At 37.7% G+C, this 17,388-nt stretch overlaps 2 protein-coding genes and 1 pseudogene across 2 annotated transcripts; all 3 read right to left on the bottom strand.

The window, feature by feature from the left end:
- Nucleotides 1–492: 492 nt before the first annotated feature.
- Nucleotides 493–1,437, bottom strand: LOC110199533 (olfactory receptor 5D18-like). Its single transcript, XM_020974412.1, has one exon. The coding sequence runs from the start codon at nucleotides 1,435–1,437 to the stop codon at nucleotides 493–495; it is 945 nt and encodes a 314-aa protein (XP_020830071.1).
- Nucleotides 1,438–9,696: 8,259 nt separating this feature from the next.
- LOC110199652 (olfactory receptor 5D13-like) lies at nucleotides 9,697–16,835 on the bottom strand. Its single transcript, XM_020974532.2, has 2 exons — nucleotides 15,911–16,835; nucleotides 9,697–9,722 (listed from the first exon to the last, which is right to left on the bottom strand). Exons 1-2 carry the CDS (start codon nucleotides 16,833–16,835, stop codon nucleotides 9,697–9,699), a joined length of 951 nt encoding a protein of 316 aa, XP_020830191.2.
- Nucleotides 12,054–13,756, bottom strand: LOC110199532 (hsc70-interacting protein pseudogene; annotated as a pseudogene).
- Nucleotides 16,836–17,388: the final 553 nt, after the last annotated feature.

Below are 17,388 nucleotides of genomic sequence, written 5' to 3'. Positions count from 1 at the left end.
TATTTTAACCCACAAATAGTTCATCTGTTTTATGTTCTATTAGAAGTTTTGTTAACCTTACTGATATCTCTGCTGGGAATGTTTCAGTTCTTTCCTTGGATTTAATCCAAAGTTCATCTCTGCAAATGCTGTACTGTAATAGGGGAAGGATGTGTTCTAGGATAACAACATCAGTGTTTTTGTATTCTTTCTAAGTCCTTGGGCTAGAATATTTGGAGGGGTGGAATCACCCTTGATCAGTGTGTAGAACACTATCATTGGCTAGATTAGCAGCATTTATCCACAGAGCCAATTAATTAATCAGTAAGTATTTATTAAGTACTTACTATATAGGAAAGGCTATACTAGGTGATGTGGATATGAAGACAAACATCAAATAATTTCTGGTCAGAAAGAACTTATATTTTATTAGTGGAGAAAACATGTACACATATACATATATTCTATATATATATGTAGGTACACACATATGTATACATATAGATACAGATATCAATTAAAAAATGCATTGTTGCCTATTAATTTCCTGAGAGTTTCCTTCACATCTTTGTTCCTTAAACTATATATTATGGGGTTTAGCATGGGGATCACTACTGTATAAAAAACCGAAGTCACTTTGACTATAAGCCATGAGCTTTTGGAAGTGGGTACACAGTACAGAAAGAGAATGGTCCCATGGAAGATGGTGATAGCAGTTAGGTGGGAAGCACAAGTGGAGAAGGCTTTCCGCCTCCCACTGGCTGAACGCATCTTCATGACAGTGACAAAAATAAAAAGATAGGACACGATAATGATTATAAGGGTGCTTAATTCATTGAAATTGGCAAAGATAACAAGTATCATTTCACTAAAATGCCTATCTGAGCAGGAAGCAGAGAGGATGACAGAGTACTCACAAAGGAAGTTATTGATAATATTAGTCCCACAAAAAGACAATACAAGGAGAGAGTACATGAATATTAAGGAAGATATTATTCCCCATGAATATGCCCCAGCAACCAGCAGTGCACAGAGTTTTTGAGACATGGCAACTGTGTATAGCAGAGGATTACAAATAGCCACAAAGCGGTCATAGGCCATCACTGCCAACATGAATGTCTCTGTCACCACAGATGTTGCAGTAAAAAAGAACTGTGTGATGCATGCTGTAATAGAGATCGTTCTATCTTCCACAAGTAAATTCTCTAATAGTTTGGGGGTAACTACAGTAGAGTAACAGAAATCCACAAAGGACAAGTGGCTGAGGAAGAAGTACATGGGAGTATGAAGTTTGGGGTTGATCTTGATGACCACAATCATGCCCAGATTCCCTACAACAGTTACCACATAAATGGTCAAAAACACCAGGAAGAGAGGGATTTGAAGATCTGGGTAATCAGAAAATCCTAGGAGTACAAATATAGCTGCAACAGTCTGATTTCTGTCAGCATTCACCATGGTCCCCGCAGGAAGGAATTAGAAAGTTTATCTTTAAAAACAGAACTTTTCTTTAAGAAGAGTGGAAGACAGCTTGAGGGGTGGGTGGTTTGGTGTTGCTAAATCCAGCTACAGGGTGGAGAAAGACAATTGTTAAATTTTCCATGCAAGCATTTACAACTTGGAAATTAGCAAAAGCCACAAGTCATAGCTTGATACACTGGGTTGTTGACTGTTGGACCTAAGACAGTAACGTATAAAATGTTAATACTGCAGACTAAACTTTTCAGAAACAATTGTTAGATATTTATGACTACTGGAGGAAAGTCATGCAGGGTGGATAAAGTAGAAGAGAGAAATAGGTGTGTTGTGTATAATAACCAAGGGAGAAAAATAAAGAAATATCTTCAAAACTGGTATTGATATTTAATGGTCTAAAATATACTATGGTAAATACTTTGACTTGGGAGAAGAGACAGCACATATAGATTGTGAACTGATTGTATGTTTGAGTGAAATTAGAGTACGAGTTCTTAATTTCTGTCTGGTAAAATACATAAAATAAATGGCATGTGATTTACAAGATCACTTATGTTGAAATGAAGATAAAATTGTCTTCCTAAGCTTTTCCTACCCCTGGACTCATTTGGCAATTCTGGTGATTTTTCTCAGGGGGAGAAAATCTCGTTCATTCAAAACTGAAGAAAATGTTAAATTTTAGTTACAGCAGAATGGAAAAAAAGAGGGAGTTCCCTGTCCAATTTCATACAACCCCAGAAGTCTACCCATGGACTCCAAGATAATCCCTGTCTTGCAGCAAACAATTTAAAAACATTCAAGAAGGTTGTAACTCTATACAGAGGTTCAAAATGATATAAAGATGATGCAAACATAAATCATGAAGATTTTGACTGGGGTGTATATATATAGTAGGGAAAAGAAGAGAAGAAGGTATGATATTCATGGAATTCGGTAGGATTCTGAGGATAAAAAGATAAGGTCAAATATATTCATATGCACATATACAAGTATTCATGGGTAAGGAAGTAAGAGAGGGTTATATATATGCAAAATGTCAAATTAGTAAAATCCTGAAGAATAATGCTTCCCATTGTTTCTTTTGACATAGAAAGATTAATTAAGTCAAGTAGAAGATTGACTGATCAATCTTCCACTGCTGTCACTGTAATGAGTCAGCATTCATGTTCCCCAAGGTATCAGTACTAGGAATTCAATGGCGTTGATATCTGAATATCTCCATTGAACTGATATTCGCAAACTCACATCAGTTATACTTATACCTTAATTTCCTATTTCTTATCAAGGTCTCTCCTAATCCAAAATTACTCTGTGATTCCCCTCTGTCCTAAAAAAAAATCTGGATTTTTTTTGTTGTTGTTGTAAGCCTTGAATATGTGAAATTACTGTTCTTGTATTTTGTGTACATTCTTTCGGAAAAGAGATGCCTTTGATTACTATAATAAACTTTTTGTACATTATCCATATCAAGTATGAATTCATAAAAAATAAGAATTCTTGATTTTTTGTCTTCTTCTTATTATTAATCATTATCATCATCATCATCATTATTAAGCAATGGGTAATATAAAATGACACACCAGATCAACAACAATAAACAGTAAGAACAGAAATTATGGTCATTATCATATGTAGCATAGAATATTTTAATCTTTTTTTGTTCTCTCTCATTTTATTTAAAAGAATTTTCATGTTTTTGCTCAGTATAATGGAATTGGTAAGTGTAATAGCCAAATAATCTATGGGGCAAAACTAAAAAAGTCTGAATAATAAGCTTTCATGAAAATTAAGAAGTTAAGATTTCTTAGACTGTCATTCAAAGCCTTCCAAAATGTTTACATTCCTAACCTCCAAAATTATACGTATATATATTCCCAGCCTTGGTTACCTTTATTGAAATACTATTCCCATTTGTAATACCCTCCATCCTCATTTTCATATATTTAGGGGTTCACTTTCTATAAAGTGGACTCGAAATTACTCCCTTTTCCCTGACCTCTTAGCCCCCAATGACTACCCCGTTCTTTCAGTACATGGAGTGGTTCCTACCTTTAATATTCACGGTTGATTCAGCATATATCGATTTTTATTCTTAATAGGGATAGGACTAGATTTATGATTTCATTGGTATAAGGAATTCTCAATTAAGGATCTTCCCTGTGTCTATGTAGACTAGTGCTTTTTTCCTGTATTTTATAGTCTTAAAGATTTGCTTAGAACACAGGGATGTTAAATGATTTGCCAATGGGCATAAAGTTAGTATATAACAAAAGTGGGATTTAGAAGCAGGTCTTCCTGGCTTTGAAGCTGGCTTTCTATACACTATACCAAGTTGTCTCTCATATTATTATACTATATATAATATTATAATATGTATAACATTTCCAAGAAATATATTTAGCATAACACACTTAATGTAGAAAATAACACAAATATCTAATATAAAATTATGCTATACGTAACGATTGGATAGATAGATAGGCTTCTTTTTCTCCATCTACCAACTCCACACTTAAACCTCTTCTTGAATGAAAGTGATCCTGGGCTTCAGAAAGTTAGGCCAAAAGAGCTCAATATCTGGCGAAGCCTAGCAAGCTGGAATGACTCCAAGTACAAGACAATGGGAAACAAATGGCTTGCTGTCTGAGAATCAGACATTCTATGTTTAAATAAGCTTATTATTGTTTCAGTGACTACTGGATAATGCAATCTTTGGCTACAATAAGTCTTTGAGATGATTTGTGATATGTACTATTACGATTTCAGATTGGTCAACCATCAAGCCAGAATTTCTTTCATCTCCAAATAAGCTTTGAGTCTCTTGAGCACAGGTACTGTGTTTAATGACTCAGGGCTTGACTGCATTGTCTTCTTAATAGATAGTCAATAATGTGTATTGATGATGCTTTTTCTTAACATTTTAATTCAACACCTGCAACTGTGCCCTGTCAATTTCTTTCTCATTTATTAGAAAAGGTCATGAGCAAATTAAAATTATGCTGTATAATTTAATAATTAATTGACCCTATTTTCCATTTTCTTAAACCCCTTTTCTCAGTTAAGTACAAAACCTTAGTCTCTCCCAGTCTGAATTAAATGGATGGTTGAATGATGTGATAAAACCTAGTCCTACCTCATATACCCACCGCATTTTCTTTCCAACTAGTTTAACTTGGGACCTCTGCTTTATTTTCTGTAAAAAAAAAAAAAAACAAAAAAAAAACAACAGTTTAGGCCAAGTCCTTCCCTAATGAATTGTTCTTCTGCTTTAGTCTCTCCTTTTAAAACCATAAGTGGTTTGATCTCCCCCAAGGGGAGGTCCTGATTGGGGTGGGTTCTGAGAAGCTGTTGAGGCCCATAAAGCAATTAACATTCCTTAATTGTCAGAGAAGAGTGTTATTAGCCACACCTGACTGCTGAGTGACCCACTTTCCCAGGTGGAGGAAATGGCAAGGCTTCTCGACTACCCTGTCTCCCATCTCGGTCACTGACTTAACTGAAGGGGCCAGTCTGATGTATACACACCAGCATCAATCAATAAACGCTTACCTTGGTTGGAGAAAATGTGCCTCAGTTTCCCTGTTGTTGGCATTTTGTGTGCCGCAGTCATAAAAGAAGAGTATCCCAGACAAGGGAAGAAGCAGCAAAGCCCAAGCGTGCTGACTCCACAGTTTGTGGGCTCACATGGAATACGTATTTCCTAGCTCCCTGGTTCTGCCACAAATAAGCCTGTTGGTAAAACATTCGCGTGATTAATAAACATCCTGGAAAAAAGTGTGCTCAGCCTAAGGCCAGTAGGAGACACATGTGGTATATTCCCACAGAAAACTGTAGCAATCTTCATTGCATACACAGAACAAAATCCACACTATTTCATAGCTAAGCTAAACTTGGATGACTTAAGGAAAGATAAGCCACCTTGCCGAAACAGAGGCAAAAGATGGGGACAATACTGTATAACTTAAATTTACCTCCAAACCTTTGGAGACCCAGAGCCTAGAGAATCCATTACTGAGGTTTTGGTGTTGTTATTTCTGTTTCCTCCCTTCCCATGGGGCATAAAATAAGTGATTAGATATAGTGCCATTTCTCCAGTGTTTTCTTTACAGACGAGATGTCCTTGAAATCACAGAGGAAGTGTCCAACTTGAGAATTATTTTCCAACTGCCTTATTTCTGGCTGGTTCCAATCTCCTTCACAAACATTACTGCAGATCCTTCCCAGGATGATGCAACAGTAAATCGTTGTATGGAAAATATAACACCACCGACTTTCATGATTTTCCTCTGGAAGTTCTGGGAGTTGATCTGCAAATAGCGTTAATGGGAAAGAAAGCATACTGAAAAATATGTTTGGGTAATGTTGGGTATTCCTTCCTTATTGGGTTACTTGTCATCAACATGCAATAAAAAAATCAACTTAACAACACTCAATTCAATTCCATACAAATGAAATTAATTGGAGTTGAGAGAGTGAGGTCAGAGTGTGAATATAAAAAAAGTGCTTATTATGTGCAGAGTTCAAGTATAGTAGGTGAGGGATGAAAAATGATTTATATGCTTCAATTCAACAAGCATTTACTATATTTCAGGGACTCTTTGTATTTATCCTGTATGTACAACTTGCTGGCCCCACCAAATGATAGGCAATAAGGGTAATAAGGAAGGAAGAATGGAGCATCCTTTGGTGCTAAGCCAGGGTAACTAGACTGATTTTGGTACTTTCAATAATTTAGAAAGAGGGGAAGATCTGAGGAAAAAGGAGTAAGGTTTTTATTTTGAAATGGAGAGTATATCATATGTAAAGTTGGGTGATATCCGAGAGGCAGTTAATGGCCCTAGACTAGAGCTAAGAAGAAATGTAAATGTTAGCTATGTAGATCTTTGAATCATCTGCGTAGAGGGCCGGCTCTGGGGAGTTGGAGGGCTCCTTCGTGGCACATCTGCATGTAGATAACCAATGAGATCTAAATAGGTCACCAAAAGACAACATAACACCTTTGGTCTTGTAATATTAGAGTCTAATGACTGGTAAATGGTGAACTGCATCCTATGTCTCTTCTCTTTTCCTTTCAAAGATCACTGACAATGACTCAGAAACTTTTATTTGCCATTTTTTCCCCCAGTACCGTGAATGTAGTTTGTCTGAGTCAGGTGCATTTAATTCATAAAGACAAGTTTCTTCTTCTCCTTTTTTTTCCACCCTGTACATATGTTTCTTGGGGTCTAATTCTCTTTAAGAAATTTGTGTCTTTTCCTTTTACTATATCCTTTGCAAAGAGAACATGAGAAAAACAAAAAATAAAATATGTCATCACCGTTGTGGGATCATTCAGTACACCCCAAGCATCAGTATTACTATCCTTGCATGGAGCCCTTTATTTTCCCCAATACAGCTAAGAATGCAAATATACATACATATATATACAGATATGTTTATATGTATATATTTTTCTCTTAGAATTCATCACCAGCCTTATTATCTTATTAGCTTTAATTTTTTTGATATCATTCTAAATGATTGTGCTCCCTTCCTCCCTTTATTCCTTCCTTCCTTCCTTCCTTCATTCAACTATTCTGGAAAGCAATTTGGAACTATACCCTAAGGGCTATAAAATCCTTTGTCCAAGAAACACCATTACTAAGTCTGTATTCCAAAGAGATTTAAAAAAAAAAAAAGGAAAAGACCTGCATGTACAAACATATTTATAGCAATTCTTTCAGTGTTGTCAAAGATTTGGAAATTAAGGGGTTTCCATCAATTGTGAAATGTTAAACACAAGTTGCATATGATTAGGATGGAATACTATTTTGCTATGTATGCTCTCAGGAAAAACTGGGAAGACTTACATAAACTGATGCAAAGTGAAATGAGAAGAATCTTGAGGACATTGTATACAGCAACTTACAATATTTTGTAATGATCAAAGGTGAATGACTTAGTTATCCTCAGAAATACAACGATCCAAGACAATTCACAAAGACTTATGATGAAAAATGCTATCCATCTCCAGAGAAAGGAATTATGAAATCTAAAAGCAGATTGAAACATACTTTTTCTTTATTTTTTTTTGTCTTTTGTCTGTTTTCTTTCACAGCATGAATAGCATAGAAATATGTTCTGCATTGCTGCACGCGTATAACATACATCAAATCGTTTGCTTTCTCAATGAGGGGGAGAGGGAGGGAAAGAAAAATAAGCATAAACTTAATTTTTTAAATGTTAGATTTTACATGAAATTGAGGGAAAATAAAATATTAACTAAAAAAAAGAATTGGCCAAATGGAAAAAGAAGTACAAAAAAAAATCTCACTTCAGAAAATAACTCCTTAAAAATTAAAATAGGTAAATTGAAGCTAATGACTCCATGCTTCATCAAGAAAAAATAAAACAAAGTCATAAGAATGAAAAAAAAAAGAAAATGTGAAATATCAGAAAAAATCTGGCCTGGTAAATAGGTAATTAAAGAATTATTGGACTACCTAAAAGTCATAATCAAAGGAATAACCTATACAATATATTTCAAGAAATTATCAAGGAAAACTGCCCTGAAATTCTACAGCCAGAGGGCAAAATAGAAATCAAAGGAATTTATCAATTACTTCCTGAAAGAGATCCCACAATAAAACCTCTCAAGAGTAAAATATCCAAATTCCATGACTCTCAGGTAACCCAGAAAATACAAACATGAAGAAAGAAACAAGTTAAACAAAGTCAGTTTCACACCAGTTTAAGTGGTTTCCAGGATAAGGGAATAGAAGGTTTGGAAAATGATATGCCTAAAGGCAAAGGAGCTAGGATTACAACCAAAAATAAACTCCCCTGAAAACAGTGTAATCTTTCAAAAGAAAATGGATTTTTAATGAAATGGAGGACTTTTAAGCATTCCTGATGAAAAACTATAGCTGAATAGAAAATTTGACATTCAAACACAAGATTCAAGAGAAGGATATAAAGATAAATATGGAAGAGTAATCACAAGGGGCTCAATAACATTAAATTGTTTACATTCCTATATGGGTGATGATGATAATGATGATGATGATGATGATGATGACACACACTCATTTTATATACAAATTTGAGAGAAAAGTTAATAAAGGAGAAGATGATCAGAAATGTCAAAGGCTGCAGATGAGGATAGAGAAAAGGTTATTAGATTTGATCATTAAGAAATTATTGTTAACTTTGAAAAGAACTGTTTCAATTGATGAATTTGGAAGCTAAATTACAAAAATAAATTAAAAACAGAGAAGACATGAAGTCAAAGAAACAATTGGACATAGCCTTCTCAAAGAGTTTATCCATGAATGGGAGAAGAAATATAATATGATGAATATCAGGGATTGATTGAAGAGAATTTTTTATTTGTTTCCTCTTGATTTTTTTTTAGATGGAGGGAATATGAGCATATATCTAGATATTATGTAAGCAACAAATAATTAAGGAGAGATTACTCAGTGAGTACAAGTTATAGAGGTAGAAATCTGCTGGAGAAAATGAGATGGAAAGGCGCCAATAGTGCATATAGATGGGTTAGTCTTTGCAATGAGAATGGCCACCTGTTTGTACGGAACAGAAGTAGAAGAAAATGAAGCAGAAGACAACTGAATGATGTGAGATGAGGAAGGGAAAAAAGGGAGTTCTTAGTGAATGAGCTCAAGTTTTTCAATGAAATGTAAGTCAACTTTCACAACTGAGAGGGAGAGGTAGGTCAAACTATGAGGAGGAAAGAAAAGATTTGGAAAGGATGTTGTGGTATATATAACAATGAGTCAATTAGGAAGTGACAACCAGACTGTAACCAGCCCCAAACAAAGCAGGTTAGAGACAGGAGAGTAAGGAATCAAAATGAAGTTTAATTTCGGAGGGTGGAAAAATAGGGTTGTAAATTGATGACCCCATAAGAAGGGGAGCTTGTGGTAGGGTAGGGCTTTTATACATGAAAAGCACAAAAAGGCAGGGCCCAAAGCAGTCTTGAGAAGGGGTGGGGAACGTGTGGCCTCAAGGACATATATGGCCCTCTAGGTCCTCAGCTACAGCCCTTTCACTGAATCTAAATTTCACAGAAAAAATCCCCTTAATAAAATCGTGAGTAAACAGTTCCCATGCTTGGCATTTCTTTGGACAATAAAGGTGTTCTTGGGTCCCCAAGTTATTAGAATCATTGAGCCTTTTGATTGTCTGAAGTACTAAAGTTTATTGAGTCTTCTGATATTTCAACAGGGTTTAGAACCAGAGTTAATGTAGTGGGAACAGGAGTGCAGCACCTGGTTCAGTTCACTTAACAGTTTTGAACACAGGGATTTTTGGAGCATCAGGAGATTTGATTGATAACTTTTTCTGGCAGCATGTCAGCTGCTTCTGATTCCCAGGTCAAAAGGAAATATGGAAGTTCCAACAAGTTTAAATGGTTATGGATTAATATGAAAAGCATAAATCCCTCAGAGAACATCGGGTGCTGGTCAAAGTAATAGATTTAAAAAAATGAAAAATTAGAAAAAATTAAATTTAAAAAATTAAAATAAAAAAGTTAATACATTTTGCTAGAGAGCAAGATCATCCAGAGGGTGAATTCAAAGGATTGTTGTCATTGATAATCTTAGAGCACCTTACCTCTGGAAAATAGGGTATCTCCAAACATCCTGACAGAACTTATAGAAGAATTATCGTTTTACAGTGAGCATCCAGTTCCTATCATATACACATAAGTCGGTAGTAGATGCAGTCAACATACTTTTAATATTTTCTTCAACTTTGTTCAGTAGTAGCTGAATAGGAGTGAAGGTTAAAGTAATCTAAGGCTCAGTCTCACAAGATGCAAGGCCTTCAATAGGATAAATGAAAGAAAAAAATAAGTACCTTTCAAGAAAAGGGAACAACAGGGGCAGCTAGGTGGCACAGTAGATAGAACACTGGCCCTGAAGTTAGGAGGGCCAGACTCAACGTTTTGCACTACTTAAATGTAGGAGGTAAGGTTTAGTAAACCAAGGAAAAGTCCCAAGGACTCTGGGAGAACGAGTGGTATCATGCTGGGGACTGTGAGAAGGGAGAGCACACCGCAGGAGAAGCCCAGTCGTCTCTGCCCGAGCAAGGGTGTTTACTGAACCAGCTCTGCTGCCCTCAACACCATGGCTCTGGCTCGCCCAGTTACATGGGGGGCTAAGTGTCATCAGTTAACCAATGACTTATCATTTCAGGGATGTTCCGTGTTCATTCTACTTCGCTGGCTACTCTAGGCCGTGCACAAGTAACACACAGAATGTCTGTAGATGGGAGGCCCTGCCCATGCAGGCAGAGCCAGAGCTGTTTTCTGGATGGCGCCTGGCTTACCGTTAGGAGAAGTGGCTGCTGGAGAAACAGATAGCACATACTGAAAGGAACAGCCTCCCTACCGGAAAGCAGTGATGAGATCTGTCATAAAATAAACAACCCTACAATGCAAAAAGAATCACAAATCTAATCTATTCATAAATCACATATTTAATAATGGATCATATAGCCAAGTTCACCTACATGCTTGTGTATCCACTAATCTATTCCTCATGCCCTCCTTCCCCAAAATAGAAAGATTAATGCACATGTAATTTTCAAGGGATATTTCCGAAGTGAGAGAAAGAAAACCATAACTTCTTCCCTCCATGTTTCAGAAAAATAAGTAATGCTCGGGGTCCTTAGGGTCCCAATGAATAAAAATTAAATTTCTTAGCCAAAGGAGAAGAGCATTGTCCTGTATATAGAAACAGTAAGTGTTGCATTTTACATTGAACCAAGCATTTGGCAATGTTTGCACAATTAAGTATACTTTGAATGGTGGCCTTCATAAACATTGACTATATAAGAGCTATTTTTAGCCTAATAAAATGGGGGAAAATAGACTGTGGAAAACAGCTGAAAACAGAGCCCAGAGAGGGCTGGGCGTCTTGCTGTTGAGGAAAGGAATTCGATTCGATTCACATGCAAGAAAGAAAAGGACCCTTCCTCCTTCCTTTCCCTAAACAGAAATACAGACGTTTATGGTGACCTATGGACAGCAGAGGAGCCAAGATTCCAAGGTGGCAATGCCACCTTGTTTAATTCCTCATCCGCAATGCCACGGGAGAGAACACCTGGCCGCAGCCCTCACTGCAGGCAGCTCCAGTCTCTGCCCAAGTACTCACTACATCATTGGTGATCCCACGTTTGGTTTTGCCATCCAAAGAGCGTTTTTTTTTTTAAAGCCCATCAGGATTTTCATAATAATAACAATAATAATAATAATAAACTTCAATAGGCATGGACACACTTCAAATTTTACATGTTATATGAAGAACGTTCACCTATATGGTTAGTCCAATTTCCACCAAGACTAGATAAGAAATCTCTTCTTCCTCACCCTGAAATCTAATCAAGTACAAGGGAAAGCCAAAATGATTAGTAAAGAAAATAACTTTATGCACGCTTTCCTTTCTCCTTTGCGTAATTTTAAGGTTTTGGAAAATGCTTTTGTGTTTCTTAAGTTTATGATTCAGAGTAGGACAACATTATCTGCTGGACTAATGGCCAACCAAGCACTGTAAAATGTTGCTGTTGCACTGGGGGTGGGGGGATTACCTTCCAAGCTCGCCAGTTTTCTTCATCAGAAGGTCAGAGGTACATTTGGTTTGTATTATTGCGAGGTCCATCAAGTGATCTGGTTTTTTTTTTCTGTCAGTAAGGGCTTTATTTTTTAAAAGGGCATTTATGCTTGACCTGCAAATTTGGCTGACAATTTGGGTTGCTCTGATACTTGGACATGCTCGCAGGGTTCCGTGCCACATCCTGGAATGACACCATCACCCGCATGGCTGCAAGCACTTCTGGGTAACTAAGAATCTCTGAGCCCGGGCATTCCTGACATCCCCGGCACGGCTCCTCCCATGCCAGGCACGCCTCCAAAGTTCCCAGGCATACCTCCAGGAAAACCTGGAAAAGAGCCAAACCGGGCTCCCGAGGCTCGCCGGGCTTCTTCCTCCCTGGGCTCGCTCATGCTCCTCCCGAGCCTTCTTCACCCTTTCTAGCCTTTCTTTGCTCTCTCGCTCCTCACGTTTTCTTTCGCATTTTCGCCGATGCTCGGCAATCTTCTGGGCCCTCGGCTGGACTTCCTTCAGGGTAGCACCGGCATCTTCACTGTAGTCCGGTTTGCCAAGATCACGGGCTCACTCCTCCCGGGGGCCGAGGAGTCCGTGGGCCTTCCCTCGCCATTTGTGGGGCTGCCCCGAGTCTGGGTTTATTTCAGTCCCTCTGTCACAATCTCTAATAGCAGCATTGGGTCTTTGAAGTTTAATAAAGGTAGTAGCTCTCTTAGCACACAAAATGGCCAAACAGGCATTCAGTTTGATGGACTCTGTGAGTAACTGAATGGCAGTCTTAAGATCACCACCATTGAGAGCGTCGGTGGCCGCCACTTTCTTCTCATTAGCCCGATCCATCAACTCTGTTATGTCGGCAGTTTCATCTCCCATTTCCCGAGGGGAATCTGTATCTGCTTCCATCACTCAAGCTCTTCTAGTTTGGGGGAGTCCTCGGGTTTCTTACTTTCAGTCTTTTCCTCCTTGATTTTTTCTTCTGACTTCGCTTTATGTGGAGCGGGTGGGATTTTACCTCCCCCCCAATCTCCACTCAGTCCCGGAGGAACCGCAGCTCGTTCGTGTGCAGAAGGCCCGGGTGCTGCTGGCAGAGCCTGATGAAGGCCTGGAGCTCGCTGAGCTTGGGGCTGTCCACGTTGGCCTGAGGCGGAGCCGAGGGCAGGGCCGGGGTGGCGGGCTCTGGAGACGGAGGAGGAGGGCCCCGAAAATATTCTTGCTCCCTTGTGACATCACAGTCACCTGGCATGTGCTCGCTCCTCCTCACCCACACCCATAGCCAGGGCTCATGTCTGGTCAGCGCTGCCAGGCCTGACTTCCAGAAACATCAGGGGATCCCTTCAATCTTCCCTCATTCAGCTATCTGCTGTTCTTCATCTGAAAGTTTGTGGGGTCAAAGTTTATAAGGTGAAAGTTCCTAAGGTGAAATTTCTTGAGGCTATGAATGATATGAAAGTTGAGATAAAACTTCTTAAAGTCTAGTGTGCTTGCTTCAGGGCTTTCTGCGTGTTGATTCAGTGGAGCTGGTCTAGAGGTGTTTCTACTTCACTCAGACCAAACCTCAGGCTCTAGAGTCTTCCCCTGAGGAGGACAACTGCTTTATCCCTTCATTTTTACTGTTCTATATTCATTTCTTTTGATGTTCTGTTTGTGGAGGAAATCTGGAAAACCTGGAAATTTCTGAAATTCTCTGCCATGTTCCCAGAATATGTCATAACACATAGCACCCTCTGACCATGATCAGAATACAGGAAATGAAATATTGATATCTGAATTTGACTACAGATAATTCATATTGAAAATTTTATTGATCTCTTTTTTTTTTCCTAAGCAACTCAGAGAGGTAACAAGGGCACAGTACTGAGATGTATGTTCCATTTCATCTTTAGAACGAGAGAGAAGGGAAAAACAAAACAAAACATGGAATTAGTAATTGTAGAGGTGTCTGGCAAGCCATGGGACTACTGTAGCCTCATGGTTGTCTGTATCAGGCCCTTTTATGACAGGGAAGAAAGACAATATTTTTTGGAAGTCACCTGTCTCTCTCAGAGAACTTAGAAATACAGCCACCAAATTTATCACCTTCACCCATTCCTCTTACTTTTGGTTTATCAGGAGTCCATTTCAATAGTTCTTTTGTTGTATAATAATTATTTTATTATTAATATAATTTTTTCATCTTTTTTATAATGTTGAGTAATCTCAATCAAATAAATTCCTAATTGCAAAAATATATTCTCCTAGGTACCTAGTTATGACACAAGTTACTTGCTTTATCCATGTAAGTCCATCTAAACCTTTCAGAGCATTTCTTACAAATATAACCTGACCTGTAATGTCTATACATTTCTACCACTTATTTTTTTTATTTTTTTTAGGGAACTGTGGTTAAGTGACTTGCCTAGGGTCACACAGCTAGTAAGTGTTAAGTGTTTAGTCTGAGGTCTAATTTGAACTCAGGTCCTCCTGACTTCAGGGCTGGTGCTCTATCCACCGCACCCTTTCTACCCTTTCTGCCCTTTCTACCACTTCTTAAGTGAATGGTATTCAAATCAGCAACAGCATTGCAATAAAAAAGTGTGATTTAATATATTGCCAGAGGCCTTCACTCACAAAGCCCGTGATTCCTCAGATCAAAATCATATGCAATATCACTTCTTTTTAGTATATAAAGTCTTGGAGGACACAGAGTATTAAAAAGAAGAAAAAATATATTACTATTCCATATCAGAGCCTCTGGCAGAGAGTAGCCACTTAATCCATTTTTTTTTTAATTCATTCAAGTGATTATCTTTGATGGATGTCATATTGCTGACAGCTTAAGAAATAAAAGAGAACTAATTTGGAAGCTATGATATTCAGTAAAAAGAGTGCTCCTTAAGAGTCAAAACATTTGAGTCCAAATCCAAATCCGAAGTTTAACATCTCCCAGCTTAACTGGAGAAAATAGTACAGGGATATACAGATCAATCACAACATGCCTTTATTAAATACATTCACGGGTTCTTTTTGGAAAGTGTATCATTTTTGATTCCACTGCTAAGCATGTAACCAAGGAGATCATTGGCAAAAAGGAAGCCTCTGTATACAACAAAATATGTATAGTAGCGCTTTTTTTCAGTAGTAAAGGCATGGATACAAAGTTTATGTCATCAGTTGGGGAATGGAGTAAAAATTGGGATATATGAATATTGTTGTGTTGTAAGAAATAATGGGAGGCAGCCAGGTGGCACAGTAGATACAGCACCCGCCCTGGAGTCAGGAGGACCTGAGTTCAAATCCCGACGCAGACAATTGATACATACTAGCTGTGTTACGGGGGCAAGTCACTTAACCCCATTGCCTAGAAAAAAACAAAAATAAGAAAAAAAAATAATGAACATGTCAAATACAGGCAAGCATGGAAACACATGAATCGATATAAAGGGAAGGGAAGTAAATGGAGCTAAAAAAAAGAGCTAATAATAATTACATTGACAAAATAACAATAATAGTGTACATGTGCAGAATAATATTAGTGGAAACAATAACAACTAGAAAACAACTAAAGATTAATATTGTGGACTTATAAAGAATAATTTGGTACTATAAAGGTGTATATGAAGACATCTCACTCCTTTGTAGAGGTGGAGATGAGAGAAATTCATCTATGTGAAGCATTATATTATATAAAATATCTGTCTTAGAGACTATAACCCTTGCCAAATTCTAGTCTATCCAATAAGTAAGGAGCTATTATTTAGGAACAATTAATTACCTGTTAGATTGATTTTTACTACAAATTCTATGACAGTAGCTCAATGAGGAAGCATATTATCATGACAGATAATTTTAGTGAGTAAAATTTTTGATATTCATTAATTTCCTGAGGGTTTCTGTTATATCTTTGTTTCTCAGACTGTAAATTAGTGGATTTAGCATGGGAATTACAACAGTATAAAAAACTGAGGTTACTCTAACTATGAGCCATGAGCTTTTGGAATTAGGAACACAGTAGAGGAAGAGAATAGTCCCATAGAAGATGGTAACAGCTGTCAGGTGGGAGGCACAGGTGGAGAAAGCCTTACGTCTCCCACTCGCTGAATGCATTTTCAGAATGGTGACAAAAATACAAATATAGGATGTGAGGATAATGAAGAGACTGCAAAGTGCATTAAAGTTAGCAACAATAAAAAGTATTATTTCGCTAAAGTGTTTATCAGAGCAAGAGACTGAGAGGATGACAGAATACTCACAGAGAAAATTATTAATAACTTTAGTTCCACAAAATGACAATACAATGAGAGAGTAGGTAAATATTAGAGAAGAAGTTGTGCCCCATAAATATGCTACAGCCACCAGAAGGGCAGAAAGTTTCTGTGACATGGAAACAGAGTAAAGCAGGGGTTTGTAAATGGCGATGAAACGGTCATAGGCCATCACTGCCAGTAGGAATGTCTCTGTCACCACAAAGGTAGCAGTGAAAAAGAACTGTGTGATGCAAGCCTCGATGGAGATAGTTCTGTCTTCCACAATTAGGCTTTCTAACAGCCTAGGTGTGACTCCAGTGGAGTAACAAAAGTCCACAAAGGATAAGTGGCTGAGGAAAAAGTACATGGGGGTATGGAGTTTGGGGGTGATCCTGATGATCACGATCATGCCTAGATTCCCCACCACAGTGACCACATAGATGGTCAAGAACACTAGAAAGAGGGGGACTTGGAGGTCCGGATAATCTGAGAATCCCAAAAGGATAAATATGACTGAAGCACTCTGATTCTTGTCACTGGTTCTCATGGCTCCTCTTGAAAACAATTCAAAATAAATTCTGAGGATAAAATGAAATAAAATTAGTTATTCAGGGAGTGTAGGGAATGAAATCCTAAACTGAGGACAATTTATTGTTGAAATATATTTTGGAAATAACATTGGTTAATTTTAAAATAAGTATTACTGGAAATGATATTTTCATTTTGAGAAAAAATGGACATAACAGAAAGAGAAGAGAGAGAGAGAGAGAGAGAGGAGAGAGAGAGAGAGAGAGAGAGAGAGAGAGAGAGAGAGAGAAAGAGAATTAAATTTAATACAGAGACAGGTTCTATTCTGAATTCAGAAGTCATCTAGCCCACCTTTTTCTGAGATCATTGGCAGGTCTATATCTAACCAATGCTTAAAACCTCAAGGCAGGAGGAAGCCACTACTTCTTGCCGCAGCCTCTTTCATTTTTCAATAGATTTCATTAACAGTCATGTGATGTCAGGCGGATCTGAGTTCAGGTGTTGTCTCTGATATATACTAGTTGTTAAACTCTGAGTACGTCACTTTATCTCTTAGTGCTTCAGATAACACT

Source organism: Phascolarctos cinereus, unplaced genomic scaffold, assembly GCF_003287225.1.
Source record: "Phascolarctos cinereus isolate Bilbo 61053 unplaced genomic scaffold, phaCin_HiC Scaffold_9;HRSCAF=440, whole genome shotgun sequence".
Lineage (NCBI taxonomy): Eukaryota > Metazoa > Chordata > Mammalia > Diprotodontia > Phascolarctidae > Phascolarctos > Phascolarctos cinereus.
The sequence above is the reverse complement of the archived record's forward strand: the minus strand, read 5'-3'. Positions and strand labels throughout refer to the sequence as shown.